The sequence below is a fragment of the Rhipicephalus microplus genome, chromosome 1, assembly GCF_043290135.1.
Source record: "Rhipicephalus microplus isolate Deutch F79 chromosome 1, USDA_Rmic, whole genome shotgun sequence".
Classification (NCBI taxonomy): Eukaryota; Metazoa; Arthropoda; class Arachnida; order Ixodida; family Ixodidae; genus Rhipicephalus; species Rhipicephalus microplus.
The window spans coordinates 263,601,072-263,627,921 of NC_134700.1; the positions used below are offsets into that span (position 1 = coordinate 263,601,072).

General features: G+C 46.4%; 1 protein-coding gene across 5 annotated transcripts in view; it reads left to right on the forward strand.

The window, feature by feature from the left end:
• Window positions 1–26,850, forward strand: part of LOC142815306 (uncharacterized) — a 50,810-nt gene that overhangs the window by 17,610 nt on the left and 6,350 nt on the right. For 2 of the 5 annotated variants that reach the window (XM_075894130.1, XM_075894131.1), the window contains exons 4-5: window positions 21,827–22,108; window positions 24,574–25,016. In XM_075894130.1, coding sequence (XP_075750245.1) covers window positions 21,827–22,108; window positions 24,574–25,005 — 714 coding nt within the window. In that variant the 3' untranslated portion in view covers window positions 25,006–25,016. Of the gene's footprint in view, window positions 1–10,931; window positions 11,910–21,826; window positions 22,109–24,573; window positions 25,017–26,850 lie in introns of those variants that run through there. The other 3 variants (XM_075894133.1, XM_075894132.1, XR_012895107.1) reach the window with 2 other exon arrangements.

Consider the following 26,850-nt stretch of genomic DNA (forward strand, 5'->3'; position numbering starts at 1 on the left):
CGTTCATTAAAGATAACGTGTATCGCTGTCTCATATCTTGACGTTTCTCAATTCAGTAGTAGAAAAATTCGGCAGATCCCGCGTACCTTGGGAATTGACGTCATGCGAAGCGTGGGAATAGATGTTAAATGTGTTTTATTTATTTGTATGAAGCGAGGCATGATGAAGCGGCGCTAAATATATGTACAAACCCACGCACACACATTCGTCAAACAGCAACGTATGCTTTATATTAGCAGTTGTTCGCACTTGCATAGTGGTGCCAGCAGCGACATGAATAACAGCAATACTAGAATAGGTAAGCCGATGTGAAGCACTGGTGTTTACGCTGGTGTTTGCTCTGGTGCGTGCGAGGAAGGTAGGCCTCAACACGGCTACACAAATCAACTTGACCTGATAGCATCTAAATACAATTTAAGTTAATTGTACGTGACGGCTGCATCATGGGAGTACATATGTAATATTTATAAAATCAGATATCCACTACTACAAGCAATGATATGTGGAGTTTAACGTCTCAAAACCACCATATGACACTACTAGAAACACAATTGATTGCACATGAAACTTATGGTCTATTTGAAAATTATGCTTTAGGCCTGGCGTGGCTCTGTGGCAAAATACTTCTTTGCCACACATAATGATAGGGTTCGATTCCTGCTGCGACACTGATATTTATTGTTTTCATTCGTCAGGTCAACGCTGCCTATGGCAGCTTTCTCTTAACGCTGAAGCGTTGAAGTTACCCATGTGTATTCTCGCTGTTCCGCTGGGTAGTTATAAAAATTGGGGGACCCTTAAACTCCTCTTTTAAGAGCTGAACGCAATAGTGATATTATGTTCGTAGTGCGTACTTCAAACACCTAGTGTACCTTTATATTTTTTTCGAACTTGATATGCTCCCACTACGTGACCTTAAGGGTGCACTAACATGTGTACTTTTTGTAATGGGTGACTGGCTTTAAACTTCAATGTCATCACAATAATTAATAAAAGTTTATTCAACCCAAATAATAACGCCTGATGAAAATGTACACTTGGACAACGCATTATTACGGAAATATTTTATGTTGTATTGTGAAGCATGTAGGACGCGACGCATCTGTTTGCAAAGCATGAAAGTTACTTTCACTGCATTTCCAAGCAGAGGTAATTATTTTAACTATATTCACAACTAGAGATATGGCTGTGTAGTAGAGCATCCGCTTGCCACGCAAATGACCCGGGTTTCATCCCCACTATGACCTAGAATTTTGATGGTTTGTTTTATTTCCATCCTTCTCGATTTTTCAGTGACGCAAAGATAACTTTTCTTTCACATTCAATGAGGCCGAAATTTTTTGCGAAACGAGCTCTTCAACGCTATAGCGGTGCAATGTCTATTACCTGTCGCACATACCCGCATACCAGTGGCACACAGCTACGCTCGGGTGTGTGCCGTTGTTTTTTGAAAAGTGTTGGACGGCGTATGCGACGAGAATGTGATATTCATTATTCATATCATGTCCAGGGAGTCGGTATTCGACAAACTATCTTACCTTCCCGTACTAATTTTGCTGTACGCCGGGTGATTGACGTAGATAGATAGATAGATAGATAGATAGATAGATAGATAGATAGATAGATAGATGGATAGATAGATAGATAGATAGATAGATAGATAGATAGATAGATAGATAGATAGATAGATAGATAGATAGATAGATAGATAGATAGATAGATAGATAGATAGATAGATAGATAGATAGATAGATAGATAGATGCCCCGCTGCGGTGGTCTAGTGGCTAAGCTACTCGGCTGGTGACCCGCAGGTCGCGGAATCGAATCTCGGCTGTGGCGGCTGCATTTCCGATGGAGACGGAAACGCTCTAGGCTCGTGTGCTCAGATTTGGGTGCACGTTAAAAAACCCCAGGTGGTCAAAATTTGCGGAGTCCTCCACTACGGCGTCTCTCATAATCATATGGTGGTTTTGGGACGTTGAACCCCACTTATCAGAGACAGACAGACAGACAGACAGACAGACAGACAGACAGACAGACAGACAGACAGACAGACAGACAGACAGACAGACAGACAGACAGACAGACAGACAGACAGACAGACAGACAGACAGACAGACAGACAGACAGACAGACAGACAGACAGACAGACAGACAGACAGACAGACAGACAGACAGACAGACAGACAGACAGACAGACAGACAGACAGACAGACAGACAGACAGACAGACAGACAGACAGACAGACAGACAGACAGACAGACAGACAGACAGACAGACAGACAGACAGACAGACAGACAGACAGACAGACAGACAGACAGACAGACAGACAGACAGACAGACAGACAGACAGACAGACAGACAGACAGACAGACAGACAGACAGACAGACAGACAGACAGACAGACAGACAGACAGACAGACAGACAGACAGACAGACAGACAGACAGACAGACAGACAGACAGACAGACAGACAGACAGACAGACAGACAGACAGACAGACAGACAGACAGACAGACAGACAGACAGACAGACAGACAGACAGACAGACAGACAGACAGACAGACAGACAGACAGACAGACAGACAGACAGACAGACAGACAGACAGACAGACAGACAGACAGACAGACAGACAGACAGACAGACAGACAGACAGACAGACAGACAGACAGACAGACAGACAGACAGACAGACAGACAGACAGACAGACAGACAGACAGACAGACAGACAGACAGACAGACAGACAGACAGACAGACAGACAGACAGACAGACAGACAGACAGACAGACAGACAGACAGACAGACAGACAGACAGACAGACAGACAGACAGACAGACAGACAGACAGACAGAGAGAGAGAGAGAGAGAGAGAGAGAGAGAGAGAGAGAGACCAAAAGTGCGTGCAGTACGCAAAGAAATGCTTCGCATTCAAAAGCATTGTCATTGTCATACAAATTTTCTTTGTGCTTACTGCTCAGGTTCGTTTCTGTAAGTACTGCATGTATCTTCTGTAAAATAATAGTCGCTCTTGCATAGCGACTCTGGCCCAAACAAAATGCTAAAGTCATTAGTTGCTTGTTACGCAAGTAAGTGGTGTGAAAACGCATGTGTTGAAGCAATGAAGCAGGATAGTGGCAGACTCCTGTTGCAACCAAGACTTCTGAAAAGAAATAAAAGGTGAGAACATTGCCGAAGTGAGACAGCATTTCATGTTTTGGATGTTGATAATTTATTGTCTATTTTTCAAGTGCGAAAGGACCACTTGAATGGGCAACACTTAGATTTGTCCATGTCTTATCTATACCAAATGCACTAATTTGTATTTTCCACACACTGACAATCTTTAAGGAAAGAGAACGATCAAGACAAAGCATAGTAGTAAGGGAGGGATGGAAATGCAATTTTTATTCCTTTATTTCGGTTCAATGATGTTTCCGTATTTTGAGCACACAGCTCTTTTTTCTTGCTAGGGGCTCAATCATTTTTGACGTAATTGTCCTTAACAATTGAAACGTTGCCATCAATAATCGTCTGTCCCCCAAGAATGGTTGGAATTTGCCCTTATGCGCAAAAATTGAGCTTCCCCCCCCCCCCCCCCTGAATATGCACCCTACAGCATATATACGAGGCTGGGCAGAATGTTTTCGGCAAGCCGGCCTCTTTCAACGCGGAGAGTGAAGTTTTACTGTTCAAATGTCATGCGCGAAAGTTTTGTTATGATTAATAGTTTTTAAACCACGCCATTATATAGGGCCACTGTCGCACTCTATAAAAGCAATTATGTGATGGTTATTTCAGTCGGCTTAGTTCTAAGAACATTGGTTCAAACCACAAAAATAATTGTGAAAGAGTGTTCCGATGCGAAGCCCACTAAAAGCAGTGTGCATACAAGAAGCTATTCGACATTTTTCATACTGTAACACAAAAAAATAAAAAAAAACGAGTACAAGCTATGCATATTTTTTCTGTTGCGTAAGAGATGTGCATTAACGCCATCCGCCAAATGATTATGCTATGTTTACATGATATTGAACTACGGATGGGATATTTATGTTCTGCTCCTATAACCTTTTTTTTTCTCGGTTAAAGATGATGTTGATTGGTCCTGAAAGAAAACAAAAAAAAAACTAGTTGCGAGGATGCTACCTTCGTGACAACCTGCTGCTCATGTGTTGTTATACATTTCACATGACCAATTATATTACGCATAAACAAAGCACCAAGGCAAAGGTGATGCTATTTGGACTCGTGCATCCCAATTTTAGCTGCAAATATAGTATAAAATTTATAGCTTTGGTAGTGGTGAAAGAGAAAGCGTTTTAACAAAACGCTGAAAATTGTAAATGCGTCACCTGCTTGAGAGAAAGTACAGAGAAGAGAAGAAATGGTTGAGAAAGAAAGGTAGGGAGGTTAACCAGTCCAAAGTAATTGGCTCGCTACCCTACGCGTAGGAACGAGATGTGGGATATTGTGAATGGGATCAGCTTACTGTCCGTTCTCTACTAGCTATTTACAAAAAGTAATAGGTAATAGAATTAAGGTGACATTAGAGTTCATTCAACCAAAGAACGAAGTAGGATTTCGTACAGGCTACTCCACAATAGACCATATTCATACTACCAACCGTGTAATAGAGAAATGCGTGAAATACAACCAACCCTTATACATTGCGAGAAGGCAACCAACCCTTATACATTGCTTCATAAAGTGCGAGGAGGCATTTGACTCAATCAGATCATCAACAGTAATGCAGACACTACGGAATCAGGAAACTGGCGAACGTTATATCAACACACTGGAAGAAATATACAGTGGATCCATGGCCATCATGGTTCTCCATAAAGAAAACGACAGAATTTCAATAAAGAAGGGCGTAAGGAAGGGAGACAGGATCTCTCCAATGTTATTTACCGTGTATTTACAGGAGGTTTTAAGGGTTTATCCCTAACTCTTGCCTAGATTGGCAAGAGTTAAGGATAAGAGTTAATGAAGAGTACCTTAGTAACCTGCGATTCGCTGATCACATTGCTTTGATGACTAACTCAGGAGATGAATTACTGCTCATGACCACAGAGCTGGACACGGAAAGCAAAAAAGTAGTTCTGAAGATCAATGTGCACAACACTAAAGTAATGTGCAACAGTCTCGACAGAAAACAACACTTTGCGATAGGTGGAGAGATGCTGGAAGTTGTTCAGGAATATGCCTACGTAGGTCAGGTAGTAACCGCGGAGCCTAACCATGAGCATGAAATAAGTAGAAGAATAAGAATTGGGTGGATTACATTCGGCGAACATTCTCATATCATGAATGGTAATCTACCACTAACCCTCAAGAAGAAGGTGTATAACAGCTGCATCTTGGCCGTACTTATACCTACGGGGAAGAAACCTCGAGGCTTACAAAAAGGGTTCAGCTTAAATTGTGGGCGATGCAGCGAGCGATGGAGAGGAAACTGGTAGGTGCAACCTTAAAAGCCAAGAAGAGAGCAGAGCATGTCAGGGCACAAACCGGGGCTAAGGATATGATTGTTGAAATTAAGAAGAAAGGGACATGGGCCGGGCACGTAGCGCGTAGAGAGGGTAACCGCTGGTCATTAAGGGTAAGTGACTGAATTCCCAGAGGAGGCAAACGCATGGAGCGGAGACAAAAAGTTAGGTGGGCCGATGAGATCAAAAAGTTGGCAAATATTACGTGGCAGCAGAAAGCACAATACAGGGTTGATTGGCGGATTAGAGGAGGGGCCTTTGCCCTGCAGTGGTTGTAGACAGGTAGTTGTTGATGATGATGCTTACACCAATTTTCTAATCAGGCCTAGAGACGCTCGAAACGGGAAGCGATCTCAAAAGACACTACGCCAAAGTTATTCATAACACTCGCATCCATAAGCGAAGTCATTTTTTACAGTCTTTTGCTATGCGGAAGAAGTAGATCCGTCCGCACCAACGATAAATTCAGTACGAAGCGAGCGTCCAAATCCACCGCCACGCAAGCACAGTAACGTTAAATATGAAAAATAGCGTGCGGACGCTGAACGCGCCACGGGCCGTTTAGCGTGCTTTGCAAGCGTATTTTGAACTCGCTATTTCGAAAAGCCTTTAAATTATGGGTAGCTAGAGGATAGCGTAACCAAAGCTTTGCGTTGTGGCGCATCGTCCCACGGAGTATCTCAGGCGACATCGGTCGCATCGCAGACAGAACGTATTGGGTAACATTAAAGAGTAGGGTAGCAGACTCGAAGTGGCCTAGTTGATCTCCCCATGTTTGTTATACTATTCCTCTTTTTCCTTCAAGTAAACACGTGCATTGTGTGAAAAATGCCATCATGATCAACGATGTCACCTTTGGCAGCGCTATGAGCAGCGGGCGCCCCACAAATTCCAAGAAAAAGAGAAAAAAAAACCCTCCTCCCTTCGAGCCTTTCCGGCCTCCGTACAACGTCGCAAAGCTGGATCTTCGATGCGTAGCACAAGCCATGCTGCAATTGGTCGAGCAAGAACCTACAACTTTCGGTTAGTCTGCAAGCAGCTATCCAGACTCATTGTTGTAGTTCGTCGTGTGGCGGTGGCGGCGACTCCTGGTACGGCGAGTTCACGTACGTATCCGTCAGGTTGGCGATCCTTTGAAGCTGTACGCGGAACACAGGGTCGAAACCAGCATGAATCCTCAAAGCACGGGCCGGCATGGCAACAGTGGTTAGCCAAGGAGCACTGCGTCGACGTAGTCACGGCAACCCGGAAGTGGACAACGTATCTTTCTAACTTCACGTCAGCGATTAAGTATATATGCCAGGCAAGATTGGGAGGGGTACTCGGAGAAGTGGGAAAATCGGTTTTGTGAGAAGAGACCACGTGGAGGGTAGCGAATGGAAGCGTTTCGATCATCAAACGTGTCTCACTTCTGTATTACGAAAACGTTTCGAAATTTTCTCACTGCGTGTTCGGTGAAGACTCGTGCACAACTTCCCCACCGCAACTACACTTCGACCTGTGGGTCGTTGAGGGACCCTTTAAAGAACGTGATTGACGCCTACATAATAGGACACGGTAAAGCACGAATATGAACCATGCCTTCACAGATGTAGTCCCCTGTATATTGTGCATTTATACACGAGGGTGTACAAAATGTCGGTATGTGTTTTGCGGCTATAACACAACTTGGCGTGGGTGAACCCACGTTGACGCATAGCGGCACTTCTTCGGCCCGGCGACTAACGTCCATAATCATGATTAAGCCATTGTGGTAGAAGTTGTTAACATGCACCTATACACGGGGTATGGTGAGTCCCCGCAAAAAACAACACTGACAAGCATATAATAAACACTGGTGCTCGATATGCACTGATTAAAAGCGTCGTCATTTCAGGGGAGAAGCGGAAAAGGTGTGCGCTTCTCAGTAAAAGCGCAGAGAGAGAGAGAGAGAGAGAGAGCAAGGATGAAAGAAAGGCAGGGAAGTTAACCATGGCTGAGCCTGGTAAGCTACCCTGCACTGGGGAAAGGGGTAAGGGAAATGAAAGTTAAGGAGAAAAAAGGACAGAAAAGGCACTGATGCCGTCGACGTAACGGCAGTTCTGGGCTGAATATCACAGACGGTGGGCCATGCGCGTCCCTTAATCTAATCAGCACATTCGTTGCATTACGTGATTTGTATCTTAGGTCTCATTCACCCAAAATCTTGCCGATGGTGAAGTCATGATGGTGCGGCTTGCGTTCTCGGACACTAGACTTCTGAAGACTTGCGAGAACTGGAGTGAGGGTGTCAAGCAGTTGCAACACGCTTCGAGCTGTTGGTGTCTGCATCTTGCTTAGCAACACGCGCGTAGCACTGACCAGGGTGCTGACCATGCCGATAACTTGTCCGTATTCGTCCCTCAGGTTATGAGGTAACGATGAAGTGTCCATCACTGTCGAAGTCTGATGCCACTCATCAGGCGCATGCCTTTGATAGTTCAGGCCAAGCGTCAACTGCATTGATGGTAGAGGTGCCACGGTCCTTTGAGACGGCTGCGTTAAGACTGGGTGATAAGGACGAAGCGTAAGCTCCACTGCTATAACAGACGCGCCTTTGTTCTTAGAACCGACAGCGCTTGGCCCGAGTGGGAGGGTGGAGGTGGTTTTGGACGTGCTTAGCGAAGGGACGAGGTTTTGGAGGCGTTGGTGCAGTGCCGGCGATGGGACCAGCGTAATGGATGCAGCTGCTTCTAGGTGTGAGATGTCATATATAGCCATTTTATTCAGTATTGATAGCTTCCTTCTAATCAAAGGGCAGTCCTTCAAAGAGCAATCATGTGGCCTATTGTAATTTGAGCTCCCCAGAATCGTGGCCAGACACGTGTCCTTATTGTGGGTTGTTTTAAAATGAGAGCGCACAACTTAGACGCAAACAAAATGACAGGTTCCTGTGTTTCTGTTCGAGTCTAAGTAGTGCGCTCTCATTTAAAAACAATCATGTATCACCAACTCGCCCAATCAAGCCTATTGACTTATTGTGGGACCTAGTGCATCGGGAACAGACACTAGAGGTCGTGCACACAGCACTTACGTGACCTAACTTCGTGTACTTCCAGCACTGAAGTGGTTTCGGTACAAAAGGGTGAACTTGGTGTCGGAAGTGGCCCACATTTACGTGTGATGGGAGGGATTCGCCCTCAAACGTAATTCTTACGCATCATGATGTTCCGATACAACATATACTTGCAATAATGGTATCTTCTGAAGCCGGCTTGATCAAGACTAGTAGGTCCGTGTTGATAATGGTTTCGTCAAAATCTTGTATTACCCCAGTGCTCACTTCTTTTCCCAACAGTATATGAGAGTGGACTTCCATCCCGTTAAGTTCCGTAACTTCACGCAATCTGTCTAGCGCACTCACATGATTGACGTCAATTACTAGGATGTGCTTGCAGTTATTCCCTCTGACTTCGTTTACTTCGTTCGGCACCAGTGCCTCTGGCTGCACAGACGCGGCTTGCCGGTTGAGGCGCCTCATGTTGTCACTGGTGAGAAGTGGCATGAAGAGGATGGTTAGTACCTCGATATTCTGCAAAAATTGCATGGTGAAATCACTCGAATTCGGTGACATGCTCAGAAATCACATCTTTCCCTTGCGGCTCCTCGCAGGCTCGAAGATGTTAGTGTATGGTGTCATCACTGTCTCTCTCAGTTGTAGCGCTTCTTGGAAGCAACATCCGTGGGCACAGTCTTGCGTGGAGCAGTCTTGCGTGGGGCTGCACCGTCATCCCACACCAGCAAGAGACCACGCCCTTGGCAGGCGAATTGAAAATTGTTCACAAAAGACCACGGAACTCAAACATTCTGAAATCTGCCACACTGGAACTTCCTCAGTAATAGGGCAGTTGCCTACGCCGGTGCTCATGCGTATACCACACAGCTTTCAGAAACGTGAGAGACCAAGTTCGTGCCTTTAGCCGTGAACTCGGTAAGGCATTCAGCTTCCCGAGGAAATCTATCTCGCTTTACCAAATTCTTCCGTGCGCGAAACTCGGCCATCGATGCCCTTGCCTTGTCGACGCCAAACCTATGGGTAGGGTGCCAGACACCCATCGTCGTAGACCAACATGTCGTGGGTTTGACTGCTGGGTAATCCAAATTGTGAAAATTATTCTTCTTGCTTGTCTTCGTCTTCTGTTAGTGCATTTTACCGACGTCATTTCTGTGAAGGAATTGACGTTAGTGAAGCCTGCATGGACCCAGACATAAAACACAGACGTGTCAGAAATTTCGTGCAAAACACAACATGTGAGGTTTGGATGTTAAATGGCTGTGGTTATAGTTTTACGGGCTGTGAGGACTTCGTAAATGTTGGCATAGAAAAGAGGGTGCGGTTGAAGATCTCTGATAATTTGACGTGTGGTGGGCAGACTGGCGCCAACTGTATCGTTTCGCATAACTGCATTGTTCTGTCTAAACACAGTACGGTGAAACCACCAGCAGGTAGGCAACATGGGAAAAATAATAGGTGCTTTGCAGTCAAAATGCGTGGGTGTGTTTCTTTTACTTTGTACGGCTGCGAATTACTGCAAATTAAAAGGAAAAAATATCCCTGCCATCAGTTCTCTCAATTATTTTAATTAAAAGCTGCCATTATAACTACTAGGGATTCTCCTGTTTCTTGCATCCCTCTGGGGAGCTTCTCCCAAAACTGCTACTAGCGGAAATTCTAGGGCTGTATTCGGTCCTATATTAGGGATAGGAAGGGGAAGCAGGGCTAAGGAAGTGAGACTGACCATCTTGACACTCCGCGCTGGAAAATTAGCTCTAAGGCTAGAGGAAATGAGTTCAATATTTATCCATAATATAATAATCATGCTATCCTCACTGCGTCCACCGACAGAAATTCCTGGGGCCTACCTGATGCAGAGTCTATCTTTATTTTCACTTCGCCAGTGTTCTGAATGACACTTCACCTAAGTTGTCGCCACGATTGGCCGTTAACAATAAATGATAAAGGAACGCTACCGGGCTAAAAAAAATCGCTGATACATGTATCTAGCCGCCAGTTTTACCTCTAGCAGTAGGAAGCTGTAGAGTTACTCTATATGCTACTTCTAGGTAGCACTATTGCACGCAGGTCCGCTTAGCAACCACAGCTCAGCGACCAACTTGCACCGTTTTCGCAGGTGACATGCTCCAGCCAGTCTCCGATCTACATTCCAGTCATGTAGCCTCCCGGCTATGAACTTGATTAGCGATGGCTAGTGTCAATACAGTTTGCTGCAGCCACTGCGTTAGGGGTATACAAAAATTGGCCCGAGTATAAGCTTCCCCGCGATGCATGGATGCTAGCAGCGTTTGGAAGACAGACGCGCAACTATCCTATATACATAAGGGTAGCCTAGACTGTAACTCTAGAAAGCTCTGATGCAGCCCTCCCACCTGATGGTCTGCAATCGTTTTGCAAATTTCAGAGTCACCGGCACAGTTGAAGTCGGCCGCGGCCGGGTCCCCTCCTCTCCCTCGAAGCGCTGGCAGCGATCGGCTTAACACCCGGACTGGCCCCCGCCCACCCCATAACCACCGAGTGGCCTGCCAGGGCTGCCCCAGTGACACGGCACCTACTGCTGGCTTGTGTGCGCGCACCCGCCATCTGTGTGTGCCTAGCAAACCCTGCTGCTGCTGTTCTGCTGCTGCTGCTGCGCGACAGACCTGACGCGCAAAAAAATAAGGCAACAATGCCGGCACGGCATATCACTGACGAAGTCAGCCAGGCTCCCCATCCCACGCCTACTTTAGAATCTCGAACTTTATACCCTCCGCGAAGAAAACGGAGCATTTTCAACTTTTTTTTGTTTCAGTCTCAAAATTTTTGCGAACGCATTACGTATGACGAATACAGATTTCCGCGAATGGAAATTAGAATACCTATAGGAAGCGAGGTTACTTTATTACCGTTTTTCAAAATTTCAACTTCGTAACGTAATACGGTTAAAGGTGTAAAGTGACATCTGCACTTTTTTTTTCTACGACGAAATTTGAGTCGGTAATGTGTTCGCGAAACTTGGGGTCGTTCCTGAGTATAGCTTTTTGAAAGGGCGCGCTGCTATAAACGAGGGAGATTCGAGAACCGCGTTCCCCTTCCTCCTTATTCAATGTATGCGGCATACTTCTCCTAAAAAAGAGACGTGTCAATTCTTCCATCATATGCAATCCTGTGAGCTATTGTCAGTGAGAAATGAATGCGAGTGGGATCCGTTCGGTCGAAGGAGTGTTGGTGAGTGGACTTAGTTCTTCAACTTCAGCTAGTCTTCTATATCATTCGGACCTCAGAGCGGGCCTCCGAGGAAATTGAGCTATCGGAGTTGCAGTCTTGATGCTTTCGTTACTACTTTCTTTTTTATATACTTGCTCAATAAACGAACGTGGCCCAGCTACGATCGAAACTCTGACATTTCGTTGTGCTCCGTGACATGACCCGCAATCGAGTCAACAAAACGTCGCCTGCAAACGTGTGTTTGATGCTACTGCATGCTGCGCTCATCGTATATAAGACTTGCCGGCGTGACTAATGCTGGTGATTAACTGCTACGCAACAGTCGACACTCACAGCGACAGCAAAAGAAAGGCTTATAGGCCCCCAAGGAGTATGTGACCATAAATATTGCGAGAATGCGGCTGTCTCTGCGCTATCCAGAAACCTGCCACGTCGCCATGGGGACCCGCAACTGCAATCTTATTTACCCCTTATATGATCAGCAGTCCGGCCGTATACTCGGACGGAATGCGACACCCTGTGGTTTCTTTCTTACTTCACTACGAAGAGATCTCGCGTGAAGATCTTCGCTGCGTTTTATGTGCGTTGCAGTGGCGATATTGGGGGGGACCTTTTATAGTCCAACTGTGCGCCGTGATTAAACCATTCATTCGGAATGCGTGTGTACCTGATTGGCGTCCTTAAGAGTCCTTAATCTCACCAAGGAAACCCATCTGTGGTCATCACTGGTGCTTTTCAATGCGGGGCCCCTAAGCAACAGTCTGTGCTTGGTGTTATGAACATGACTGGCGTCTTGTCTTTTATTGGCAAGTATTTTGCAGTTTGTCGTAAAGAAGGGGTAAAACAACATTTAAGTGGTACATTATGATGGCTAACGGAAGGAGTGCGCTACGGTTGCATAGAAATTTAATGTATGTTTAAGCATGCGTGAAACCTATAATATTGGGCGTGAGCGAAAGAAGCTGCTTGATACGTGAAAATATAGTTGCTTCTTTCTATGAGGACAATAAACACAAACTGCCGGCCCGTTTCTTTGTGCTATACATAGCGCTCATCTAATTAGTAAAGGTATTGAATTGTGTTAGTGCTGTTTATGTTTTCGAGTATGTCACTAGGCGCCTGAACCATTTACCTTGATCAGCGAATACTGGTGATTGCGAGATTGACAAAATGTTTTCTCGTATATTGTTGTTGTCACCTAATTTCCGCACTTTTAGCAAGAAATTCACTCTCTGAAGATTGTTCTGTTTGTGTTGGCATCAAACGTTTATTGGGAACGTGCGGCCAGGCTGCGTCAACGTATTACGACCATTGCAGTGTTAATACCCTCATGGTACGTAGTATACTCCCAATTTCCAAAGTGACTCACGTACATTGGGAAGCTTTTAAAGCGTTCCAAAGATATATGGCGATGTGTATTATGTGGCGAAATCAGATTGGATTCTAATATATTTCGTTATGGTTGTTCTCATCACCTGTGCTTTTAGCAATTACTTATTACAGTGCTAAAAATCATGAACACTGAGGGTATGTTCGTTGTTTTTCGCGAAGTAAACTGCCTGTCGTTAAATTGGTGCCTTGCAAAAGTAGTGTCACAGCTACTGTAAAACGTTACCTGATTGCAAGGTTTCAACTGGATAAATGATATATGACGTCTTATTGTATGCAATTTAATATCAGGCAAATGAGTTTCTTATAGCATTAACTCGAAAGAAAATGCTTCGCCGGAAAGTTAGTTGTTCGAAATCGGTTTGTGATTCTCGGAAGAGTGCAACATTTTGTCACAGTCCTGTAGTGACTGACGTTTCACGAGGTAAATATTTACGTCTGTCTAGCAAGGAGGTGTAATTAGATGCATTTTGTTCAAGGCTTCTGTCTGAAGCTTTCAAGACAGTGCACGGTGCGTCACTCGGCTTCTGTCGCTCTCACAGTTTCCGTCGATAGATGCTTTTAGATTTCTATTACGTGCAAGCCACTCAGTTACTCTGGCAGCTCGCAGGCAAATAACTATATTAAAGCTACCTAAGTGCATCCTTTTGCGAACTCGGGTGTTGGAAGACCCTTTCGTCAAATGAAACGTGCAAGTGGATCTACATGCGTTCCGGCTTGTTTCCGTCGGTAAGTGCAACACGATGACTAGTGATTTTGTTCTGCAACGACCTTTTTTGCTCGTTTACTGACTTATACAGTATTTAAAGTTTTTTACGCAGAATGTCTGTGCACTACAAACTTGTAGTGAGAGATTAGTCTTGGTTAGTTAAGGACAGTTTGTGTTTGTTTGTGTGTTAGGGCGTGCGCGCTTGCGTGGTATGTTCCTACGAACAACAAAGGTTTCTTCGTAAGATTTGCATCGAGAAGAAAAGAAAAAAAAGCAAGAGAAGTAAGTCATGCGTGTGCAACGTTTTAAGCTCATCCACGAAGAACGTGGATGAAGCTTTAGAGAATGTGGGTTGTTTAGAAGGGTGTAATGGGTTTGTAATGAAATCAAGAGGAGAAAGAGGGAAATGTAGAGAGAAAGACATAGGTGGGAGAGCGAGAGAACGTGCACGTTCGCTTTTAACTTGATATTTCGTATTATACTTTCCTAGTGCTTTATCTGCAGCCAAAGGAAGCAGACGCTAATGGTTCACGTTTCCTTAAAACTAAACTATGTTCGCGTTTCTTGCGGTAAGAAAATAAATACTTCTCTGCAACCATTATGATTTTCTTGAAGCCTTTAAAAAAAACATTTGCTATGTACCAGCCTCAGAAAAGCAAGTTTGTGGTTATAGCTAGCGTCTTATGATTCGCCGCCTACTCTACTCACTTTTCTTCCTTTCGCGACAGCAGTAATTATTACCGAGCCTGCTTCTTCTCATTTTTAGTAGAAACACCTAAAAACAAAACTATCTGAAAGACTAGCTAAATATTGTAATGATAAAAAGCGATTATATACATGGATAAAGGAGAGCAAGAAAAGCGAGGACAGTGACTAAGCTTCACGAGGAATGAAGAGCGCTTGCTGTACACTTGCTAAAGGTAGGCGCGCACACGCACACACAGGAAAAGGGGGGTGTCACCCAGTGATAGACCATCACACAAGCCCGTCGTGGTTAAGATGTACGTAATAATGCCTTTGAAGTATTGTAGTTTGATGAGCGATGAGCTCTTGTACGTATTGTTACGGGGAAATAACTTTACTTTATAAAACGAGGAATAAACTCGGTGGTGGACAAGATGGCGCCCAGTTGGCTCGCAGATCTGACAACCATCGTCCTCCTCTTTGTCTTCCTCGTCGTTCTCATCCTACCGTTACATGATTTCCCCGGCGGCTGGAGCACCGACCCGGTGCGAATCAGGAGGCACTGGAGTAATACGGTTTGAGTCGCGTAACATGCACTACGTCAGTGTGAGGGTGAATGATGGCGGGGTCCGTAGGGGTGATTTCGTATGTGACGTCAGTTACTTGGCGTAAGATACGGTAGGGACCTGAATAGCGTGGGAGTAACTTCTCCGAAAGTCCAACGCGGCGTGAGGGGAACCATAACAGAACGAGATCTCCGGGTGTGAAGTGGACGTCACGATGGCGGGCGTCGTATACGCTCTTCTGATTGTCCTGGGAGTCCAGTAAGCGTCGTCGAGCAACTTGGCGTGCCGCTTGGGCCTTCATTATTGCATCACGAGCGTACTGAGACTTGTCATTTAGTCCGGCCGGCAGGAGGGTGTCGAAAGGTAGCGCAGGGTCACGGCCGAACAACAGAAAAAAAGGAGAGAACCCAGCGGTGTCGTGTCTGGAAGAATTGTACGCGAATGTTACAAACGGTAACGTAGTGTCCCAGTCGCGGTGATCGGTGGAGACATACATGGAGAGCATGTCGGTGAGAGTGCGATTGAGGCGCTCCGTTAGACCATTTGTTTGTGGATGGTAAGCAGTCGAGAGCTTGTGTTTAGTGGCGCAGGAGCGGAGGAGGTCATCAACCACTTTGGAAAGGAAGTAGCTGCCTCGGTCGGTAAGGAGTTGTCGAGGGGCGCCATGATGTAAGATGACGTCCTCCAAAAGGAAATCGGCCACGTCAGTTGCACAGCTGGTTGGAAGGGCCCGTGTGATCGCGTATCGGGTAGCATAATCGGTTGCTACTGCAATCCACCGATTACCCGCAGCTGACGTAGGAAAAGGGCCAAGCAGGTCCACGCCAACACGGTAGAATGGGTCTCGTGGGATGTGCAGTGGCTGAAGACGTCCGGCCGGAGGGACATTTGGTTTTTTCCGTCGTTGACAAGGGTCGCAGGCTGCAATATAACGGCAGACGTCGCGGTACATGCCAGGCCAGAAGAAGCGCCGGCGAACTCTGTCGTAGGTCCGTGACACGCCGAGGTGACCCGCTGTAGGTGCATCATGAAGCTGGGCGAGAACAGTGTGACGCAATTGAATGGGAACGACGAGTAGTCTTTCGGGGCCGTCAGGACGCATATTGCAACGGTACAATACACCATCATGTATTCCAAACATTCGAAGGGAAGGGTCGGGCCTCACCGATGTGAGCCTTCGGATAATACCGTCCAAGAAAGTATCTCGTCGCTGCTCGATTCCAATGTCATGAAACGCGGATAGAGAGAAAACGTCGACAGGAAGGGTGGTTTTAGAGGAGTCGCCGTCTGGAGGGTCGACAGGATACCGGGACAAGCAGTCCGCATCTTGATGCAGGCGGCCGGTTTTATACAGGACTGAGTAATCAAATTCTTGAAGGCGCAGCGCCCAGCGGCCAAGACGGCCTGAAGGGTCTTTAAGGGACGAAAGCCAGCACAAGGCGTGGTGATCTGTGATTACTGTGAATGGCCGGCCGTACAAATAGGGACGAAATTTACCGACTGCCCAAACAAGTGCGGCTTGCATAAGCAACAACACGGTCTCGTCCTTGTTGTTTCTGGGCGAGGACTGCACCGATGCCATAGCCACTTGCGTCTGTACGAACTTCTGTTGGAGATGAGATATCAAAGTGGGCGAGGATAGGCGGAGACGTAAGCAGACACACTAGATTTTGAAACGCATCTGCTTGCTCAGGGCCCCAGATGAAGCCAGCGTCTTTTTTGAGAAGTTGAGTGAGAGGGCGTGCTACGTCGGCGAAGTTTTTAACAAAGCGGCGGAAGTAAGAACAGAGGCCAACGAAACTGCGAACGTCTTTGGTACAGGTTGGTACAGGGAAATCTCTTACTGCGCGTATTTTATCTTGATCAGGGCGAACCCCTACAGAATCAACGAGATGTCCGAGGACAGAAATTTCACGACGGCCGAAGTGGCACTTTGCCGAATTGAGTTGCAGGCCCGCCTTACGAAAGACAGATAAGATTTTCGATAGCCTTTCAAGGTGCGTTGCAAAAGAAGGCGAAAAAACGATAACGTCGTCCAGGTAGCACAGGCAGATGGACCACTTGAAGCCGTGCAACAGAGCGTCCATCATACGTTCGAATGTGGCGGGCGCATTGCATAAACCGAATGGCATCACTTTAAACTCGTAAAGGCCGTCGGGAGTGATAAACGCCGTCTTCTCACGGTCCATGTCATCAACGGCAATCTGCCAGTACCCAGAGCGAAGGTCAATGGAGGAAAAATATTTTGCGCCGTGAAGGCAATCCAGGGCATCGTCTATGCGTGGTAAAGGGTAGACGTCCTTCTTCGTTATTTTGTTTAAATGGCGATAATCGACGCAAAATCTCCAGCTGTTGTCCTTCTTCTTTACAAGTACAACAGGGGACGCCCAGGGACTGCATGAAGGCTCGATGATATTCCGAGAAAGCATTTTGTCGACCTCCTGTTGGATGATGCGCCGCTCTGCATGGGAAACACGGTAGGGTCTCCGATGGATGGGACTCGTATCGCCTGTATCAATCCGGTGCTTAACAACGGACGTCTGGCCGAGTGGGCGGTCGCCAAGGTCGAAGATGTCCCAAAAAGATGCAAGCAGGGAACGCAGGTCGTTAGCTTGTTCTTTCGGCAAGTCGGGGGCAATCATCTTGGTTAACACACTTTGGTCCGATGGAGGAGTAGACGAAGTTTTTTCGGCACTCGGGATGCTGTCATAACTTAGAGTGCAAATATGGCACTCTGCCGCCGGCACGATTTCGGCTAGAGATATACCACGAGGGAGGACTTGTGTACATAGTGAAAAATTCACTAGGGGTAGGCAGGATGCATTGGCCGTAATAGTGACGACGGTGTGAGGAAACGCAACGTTGTGCGAAAGCAGGACGTCAACATTGGGGGACACAATATAAACACCGTCTGGGACAGGTGGAACAGGGGAGACGCCTATGTAAGCTACTGTTCGTTGAGGGAGACGCAGGTGTTCTGTAGAACAAAGCCGACTTGGAGGGCAACTTGGAGGATCAACAACATTAGGTAGAGCGAGTTGCACTATACCGGCAGAGCAGTCTATCAAGGCCGAATGTTCAGACAAAAAGTCTTGGCCCAAAATTATGTCATTAGGGCAGTGTTCTAAAACATAAAACAGAACTGATGTGTGGTGTCCGGCGACGCTGACGCGAGCTGAGCACACACCAATTACGGCGACTTTTCCACCATCGGCCGTTCGGACCACAGGAGTTGGGCCAGGAGTAAGGACTTTCTTCAGCCGTGCTCTAAGGTCAGCGTTCATGATGGACACGTGTGCGCCAGTGTCAATGAGGGCTGTAGTAGGTACACCGTCGACGTCAACATTGATAAGGTTCTGATGTGCGGGCAAGGTCAGTAGAGGATTTTGGCATCGGGTCGGTATTGCAGCATCACCTCCAAGAGCTGCTCCCGTCAGTTTTCCGGAGGTGAACGCCGGAACGAGCTTGGGGACGGCGATCGGCGAGATGGGGGCGAGCGGGAGAAACGGCGTTGCGGCGAAGGGGAGCGGCTGGATCGGGGGCGCGAGGAATTCTCAGGCGTTAGCGGCTCTGTTTTCGGTGATGAGCGTGAATTCCAGGCAGGTGGGCGATGGGGCGGAGGGTGAGGCCACGGAGCAGAGCTGGACCAAGCACGGCAGTGACGCGAAATGTGGCCTATACGACCGCAATTGAAGCATATCGGCCGGTCGTCTGGGGTGCGCCATACCGCCGGGTCGCGATAATGTGGGCTGGCAGAAAAACGTCGGTTGGGCGGAACAGTCACGGGTGGATTTGGTGGGGCGTAGTCTGGACGATGAATGGAGCAGACGTTTAAGCCGGCGTTGGCCAGTTCTTGCCTCACGACGGTCTGTATGAGAGAGATGGTGGCGTGATAGCTTTCGGAGTTGGGGGAGGCTGACACGAGTGGAGCTGCGGCTTCTATTTCCCGACGGACAATACGGACAACGTCACCGGGACTTTCCGTAGAAGGCAGGCGAGGGTCTTCGCATGTGGAGGTTGCAGCCGTGTTTGGAAGCCGGGCAAACTGGTGGAGAACACGGCGGCTCTTCGCTTCTTCAAAGCGCCGGCATTCAGAAATAATGTCGTGGACCGTAGATGAATTCTTGAACACAAGAAGGTGAAAGGCGTCATCTGCTATGCCCTTAATAATATGGCCAACCTTATCAGCTTCGGACATCTGCGAGTCTACCTTGCGGCACAAAGCGAGCACGTCCTGAATGTACGTGAGGTATGATTCGGTGCACGTCTGAACTCGACGTGCGAGCTCGTTTTGGGCGGCGCGTTGACTTCCCACAGGCCTGCCAAATAGCTCCCGGAGCTTTTGCTTGCATAACTCCCAGCTAGTCAGTTCTTCCTCGTGCGTCTCGTACCAGACCTTTGCGGTACCTCTGAGATAAAAAATCACGTTGGCCAGCATGAGCGTTGGATCCCATCGCATACGTACACCCACTCGTTCGTATGACTTCAGCCAGGCTTCTACGTCAATGCCATCAGTGCCAGAAAAGGTACCTGGATCTCTCGGGGGCTCCAAGATGAGGGTTGACGGTCCAGTTGGAGAAAGCACGGACGTAGTTGGAGAAGGCACGGTAGTCGGGGAAGGGTCGGCATTGTTGACTTCAGTCGCCATGGGGGAGACCACTAGGCGCCCGCTACGAAGCTCCGTTTTGCGTGAAGTGAGTACCCCGCACCTCCACCAATGATGTTACGGGGAAATAACTTTACTTTATAAAACGAGGAATAAACTCGGTGGTGGACAAGATGGCGCCCAGTTGGCTCGCAGATCTGACAACCATCGTCCTCCTCTTTGTCTTCCTCGTCGTTCTCATCCTACCGTTACAGTATTACCAACGGTCGGCCCTTCGGCGACGCTAGTAAGTTAGAAGGCTATAGGTTAGGTTTACTGCTCTTACAACGCATTGCTGCGCCTTCGGCGCGGCAAATACGTTAAAAAGAAACGAGGGTAAAAATATTTAGCAATTAAGAAGAAGAAGAAAAATACAAAGATTATAGCCTTCGCTAACGTAATTGGTTTTCGTTGAGCAGATTAAATTTTTGGCGTTCCCTTCAGGAGTCGCATACATTTTATTGTTTTGAATAACCCATTCAATCATTCTTTTTCAGTCTTGGACTCATGTTGCTCTGTTGTTGATGCGGAAGGATGCTGCTATCACTGTAATTGGTTTCAAAGCTTACGAAACTGCCAAAAGCTGCTCTCTTGAGATTTACGCTTCCAGATTAAAACGTACAGCGTGTCCAAATATTTGTGTAAAAGTCGCAACCTGGCAAATCTCATCTCGCGAGCGCATCTATACAATGGTTACCGAACACACCAAATTTTCCCAACTGTTGTCGCTGTGTTTTTTTTTTTGTTCACTTTTTTTCCTGCGTCATCGGGATGTATACAGAGCCACGGTGACGTCATATAAGTAACAGGCAATCGCCAAAAAGCGAATTGCAGTTTACTTCTACCGAAGATAAGTATGCAGTACTCGCAGTAGGAAAAGAATAAAAATAGGAGGAAAAGATTGCAGGGAGGTTAACCAGCCTATAGGCAGCCGGTTTGCTACCCTTTGCATGGGAGGGGGATGGGGGAGAATAAAGATAGAGAGGAGAGAGGAAAGAAAGATAAACACAGCACATTCGGCAGCACACGCGCGCACACTCAGTCATAGTTCAATCTTGTCTTTCGCGGTGTGTGACATTGCTATTACAGCCGCGTGTTGAAGTCCACAGTAAGTTCTTGTGAAACTATTAAGGCCAGAATTTCAATTTGTTCAACAAAAACCACTATCTCAAAAGCTTCTATTGGGACCTTCGCTGGATTCGCGTCAGAACCATGGTATTGTGAAAGCTGTGATTACAAAATTTGGCACGGACGTGTATTTTGCATAATGCGTTGAAGCCTGAATAGAAATTTGATTTCGTATCCATACAGCGTACACATGAAAGGGTGCAGCCAAAAAGCCATAAATCGGCTTCACTAAGACCCTTACTTGTTGACATTACACAGCTAAACACCGGTGTTTACAAGGCAACGGAATTTAAAATTATAAGCAATTGAAATAGATCAAGCGTAAGCAATCAGTTAATGAAAAAAAAACAATCTAATGACTTACACAAAAGATTTACACAGCAAATTTATTTCATGCAAATTTTGTACATTGTCATTTATATTAGCTTGAAAATGACGTAAATATGAAATCAGCTTACAGAAGTCCAGTTCTTTTCTAGTATACAACGTTCATCTTGACAATTCATACTTCTTGTTTCTCTCATTACGCCAAGTTTTCTTACCAACACTGAACATCAGGGCAGTACGTTTCTTCAGACTGACTTGTCTGGGGGCATAAACAACAAGAGGGAAGGCAGGGAGGTTAACCAGGCACATGCCCGGTTTGCTACCCAACGCTGGGGGAATGGGAGGGGGCATAAAGATGAGAGAGAGGAAAGAGAAGAGAAAGAGAGAGAGAGAAAAAACAAAAAAAAGGAGGATTGTCAGTCAATCGGCTGGTGCGCATGCAGTGGTGGCACTACACAAAGGTTAAAGGTGGTCACGTAGGCCTGTAGTCTTCAAAAAGCACAAGACAGCTTTGAATGCTTTTTGAGCCGACTTGTCTGGTTTACTGTTGAATAAGGCAGCTCACTCATCGCGTTACCTCGTTAGGAATTACATCGTTCTGCGTGCCTTGGACAGGGAGAAAAACCTTGCCTTGCGCGTCGCAGGTATTCGACGCGTCCGGCCGCTTTCAGCACGAGTTTGGCACGTACGGCAGCTCAGAGGGCGAGTTCGACTGCCTGGCCGGCGTGGCGGTGAACCGCATCGGCCAGTTCATCGTGTCCGACCGGTACAACCACCGCGTGCAGATCTTCGACCCGTCGGGCCGCTTCCTCAGGGCGTTCGGCTGCGAAGGGCGCACCGACGCTCGCTTCAACTATCCCTGGGGCATCACCACGGACTCGCTGGGATTCATTTACGTGTGCGACAAGGAGAACCACAGGGTCCAAGTGAGTACTGCTTACACAGGTAATCTCTTCAGTTTTGACAATAGAGTTGCTCTTTCGGGGACTGTTTTTTTTGTTTCATGGTAACGATAATTATGAAAAGTGTTTCCTATGCTTCTGTTCTGACGAGGAACATATTAAAAGAAGGGCGCCCGTCACTTTAAGAACTGCACCATAATCACGGAACAACAGTTTTACAGTGAAAGCTGTTATGAGATCCAAACTCGGGTCACCGCGGTGCCACAGTTGTCCGCCGCTGCCACCGGTGTCTGTAACCACTATCGCGAAATAAGAAAACAGAAACCTAGCATCAAAGACACAGTGAGACTTGAACTAGGTTCCACTGCGTCCCAGCCTAGTATTCTACCGCTGAGCCCCGCCAGTGCTGGAGACTAGTTCACGAACTTGTTTTAGAGGCTTGATGTCGGAAAAAAATCGCAATAATATGAGTATTAAAGCGTTTTAGAACAGAAAAAGAACACCGAGGCATCACACAATGCGAATGGCGTAACGAGTTGGTCATCCAATGCTCCAATCTATTACAAAAACTTGTTTTTGATCACCTGTTTACTGGGGCGCATACCCTCTTCAGGCATAATTCCTCATCGTCGTCAGCCACTGCACGAACAATTGGCGCAATATTCCTTAAATAAAGTGTTTATTGTATACGATGCTTCTCACAAGAATGACGAAAAATAGCATAGCGAAGGCTGATCTACTACCCAGAATTTATTATTATAATGCCGTAGCGGGTACAAAGCAAGTGTGCTTGCAGCATTTACCCAATGAGTCTTTAAAAAGGGCTCTAAGAGGCCACTTTTCGAGCTTTCGCTGTGACCTTTTTGCGCCTTCCACGCAGGCCTGGCGTTTTTATTATACATGGACCGTCCGAAACATCTCTCGCGTGCGCTAAGAGAAACTGAAATACAAATCAAGTCTAAGAAATGATCCGTCGCAAAATGGTTCACCCACTTGTTAAAGTGACAGGTCTATTGCTGTGGCGAGTCGCTAATAATTATTAAAGTAAGAATAGGAAGAAAAACAAATGAAATGACTTGGTGATGGTCTAAGATCGTGAAAACTGAGATGGCAGGAAACAATTATATTATATTGCAAACTTAAAAATAACTTTGAAAATAAGGTAAAATTACTATTGTGACACAGGAAAAAAAAGGAGAACTTATTTTGGCCTCTCCTGTAAGTAGAATATTCGGCAGGTCTTCGTACTTTGGGAATCGACTTAATGCAAAGTATGCGTAGGAAAGATGACTGGGTTGTAATTTTTTTAATTGAGCAACACGTTATGAAATAACGCTAAATATATGTAGAGATATTGCACGCACAGGCATATACTGAACAGTTGCAGATGTCTACATAACCAGTTGTTTGCACTTGCGCAACTGTACCAACAGAAACATGAGTATTAGCAACACCAGAAGCAATAAGCCGATATGAAGCGCTGGTGCTCGCGAGGATGGTAGGCCTGGACACTGCTACATAAATCAACTTCAGCGGATGGTACCTAAATACAAATGAGCTTAACCCAACGTCACGGCTGTATTACAGGAGTACATATGTAATGTTTATAAAACTGGATAGCCAGCACTGCAACCAGAATTGGCTTTTCACGAACATTAGGGTCTGTTAGCAAAGTAGTTCCGGGACCTGGCATGGCTCTGTGGTACTGAAATGCCGCGCAGAATGCGGGGGTTTGACTGCTGCTCGGACCCTGACACTTATGATTTGCTTCCGTCGGGTCAACGCTCACGTGTTAAAATTACCCAAGTATGTTTTCGACGTTCCTGGGTAGACACTAAATGTTAATAACCAGTGGCACATACACCCCAGGGTATGTGTCACTGTCTGGCGTCAAGTGTTTGACGACGTACGCGGTGGAATTGGGACATCATTCGTGTTTTGACCAGCGCATCATATTCGTCGAACCATCTTACCCTCCCATACTAATTTTGTTCACGCGAAGTTAAGGGGACCATCATGAGAGCACCCAGACGTAAGTGACTAGATAGACATATAGATGGATATATATAGATAGACGCCAAAAGTGTTTGCTGTACTCCAAGAAATTTTTCGCATTTAAAACGACACCCATATTTGTGAAAATTATGTGAAGTTGTATGAACCTACGTGAGATTCCTTCCAGGTGGGACTATATTTTTACGGGTGGCGGAAAACAAAAGTTAATGATAGCATGAAGTAGACCTTTTAGACATTAGCACACATGCTCGACTTGGCATCGTCGTCGACATTACGGACCTCCACTCAGACCTGCCTAACTTTTCACTGTTAAACATGAACTGCATTGTACTTGCAGGGCCAGAAGCCGGAACCTAGCTATACAGTCTCGAGAACTTCGCTTAATTCTGTGCTACGTGCACGTCATGCATTTTGGTCCCTAGCGGTGAGTTGTGTTCCTTATAACGAGTGCCACTCTGTATGCCCCCATGCAGGTATTCCAATCGGACGGCACATTCGTGGGCAAGTTCGGCTCGCTCGGTTCGCGACCCGGTCACCTGGAGCACCCGCACTACGTGGCCGTGTCGAACACGAACCGCGTGATCGTGAGCGACTCGAACAACCACCGCATCCAGATCTTCGACGTGAACGGGCGCAGCCTCTCCACCTTCGGCTCCGAAGGGTCGGACGAAGGCCAGTTCAAGTTCCCGCGTGGCGTAGCCGTGGACGACCAGGGCTACATCATGGTCGGCGACTCGGGCAACAACCGCATACAGATCTTCCAGCCGGACGGCTCCTTCCTGCGCGCCTTTGGCCAGTGGGGCTCGGGTGACGGCGAGTTCAAGGGACTCGAAGGCATCGCTGTCATGCCCAGCGGCAACATCGTCGTTTGCGACCGCGAGAACCACCGCATACAGGTCTTCTGAGCAAAATGCAGGTGAGCGAGAGAGTTCGTATAAGCCATGGCCGGGTGCAATGACGTGGCACAGAAAGCAACGCCTTACAGGGCTAATCACACTCCTGTGTACCTTTAGCGGAACTCGGTTTCAGCATGAAGGAAGGAGGACATAAACGAGGAAGACAGACAGGAGGATTACTGCGAACACAAGCAATAATAGAATGTGATGCCCCTATTCGCCAAACTGCCAATTAGCAGCACTCGCCTTATAGCGGCATTAAATGGGATATAATAGGGCTGAGTGAGGTTAGGAGGACAGATGAGGCCTATACGGTGCTACAGAATGGGCACGTCATTTGCTATCGGGGCTTGGCAGACAGAAGAGAACTGGGAGTAGGGTTCCAAATTCACAGAAACATATTGGCAACATAGAGGATTACTATAGCATTAATGAAAGGGTGGTAGGCATTGTAATTAAACTGAATAAAAGATACAAAATGAAGGTAGTACAGGCTTACGCGCCTACATCCAGCCATGATGACGCTTCAGTTGAAAGCTTCTATGAAGACGTGGAATCGGCAATGAGTAAGGTAAAAACACAGTATACTATAGTGATGGGCGACTTCAATGCAAAGGTAGGGAAGAAGCAGGCTGGAGACCAGGCAGTAGGAGATTATGGCATCGGTACTAGAATCAGAATCAGAATCAAATTTTATTGTTACTATGAAGTAAAGTCATTACAGACAGTATACAGAAGGAGGTCCCATAGTCGGAGACTGAATTGGGACCTCCTGTGCATGATGAACATAAAAACAAATAAAACATAGCTTCGACAGGAAGGGAAAAATTCCAATAATCATAATGATATAGGTGATCAAGCACATTTCATAATATAACGGAACCATGTAAACACGATATGTAAAAAGAAAAAAGAAAAAATATATAAATATATATACAATATATATAGAAACAGACAGGAAATATATATATAAATATATATAGAAACGCCAGAGGAGAGCTACTAGTAGAATTCGCAGAACGCAATAATCTGCGTATTTTGAATACCTTCTACCGTAAACGAGAAAACCGCAAGTGGACATGGAGGAGCCCTAATGGCGTAAATAAAAACGAAATAGACTTTATAATGACTGCACACCCAGGAGTCGTGCAGGATGTGGAAGTGGTTGGCAAGGTAAGATGCAGTGACCATAGAATGGTACGGGCTCGAATCCGCCTAGACTTGAAGAAGGAACGACAGAAACTGATACGCAAGAAGCCAATCAATGAGCTAGCACTGAGAGGGAGAGTACAGGAATTCAGAGTGTCACTGCAGAACAGGTACTCTGCTCTTAGCGAAGAAACCAACCTTAGCGTAGATACAATGAATGATAATCTGACGAGTATCATCACGGAGTGTGTAGTGGAAGTTGGAGGCAGGGTAGCTAGACAGGACACCGGCAAGCTTTCCCAGGAAACGAAGAACCTAATTAAGAAGCGTCAAATCATGAAAGTGTCAAGTACAACAGACAAAATAGAGCTGGCAGAGCTTTCGAAGCTGATTAATAGACGTAAAGTATGCGATGTAAGAAGGTATAACATGGAGAGAATTGAGCACGCTCTGAAAAACGGAGGAAGCGTCAAAGCAGTGAAGAGGAAACTTGGGATAGGCAAAAGGCGGATGTATGCACTAAGGGACAAAGAAGGCAAAATAACTACCAATATGGATAGGATAGTTAAAATAGCGGAGGAGTTTTACAGAGATCTGTACAGTAGCCGAAACGACCACGACCTTAATACTATAAGAACTAGCAGTAACCCAGACGACACCCCACCGGTAATGATAGAAGAAGTCAGAAAAGCTTTGGAGAGCATG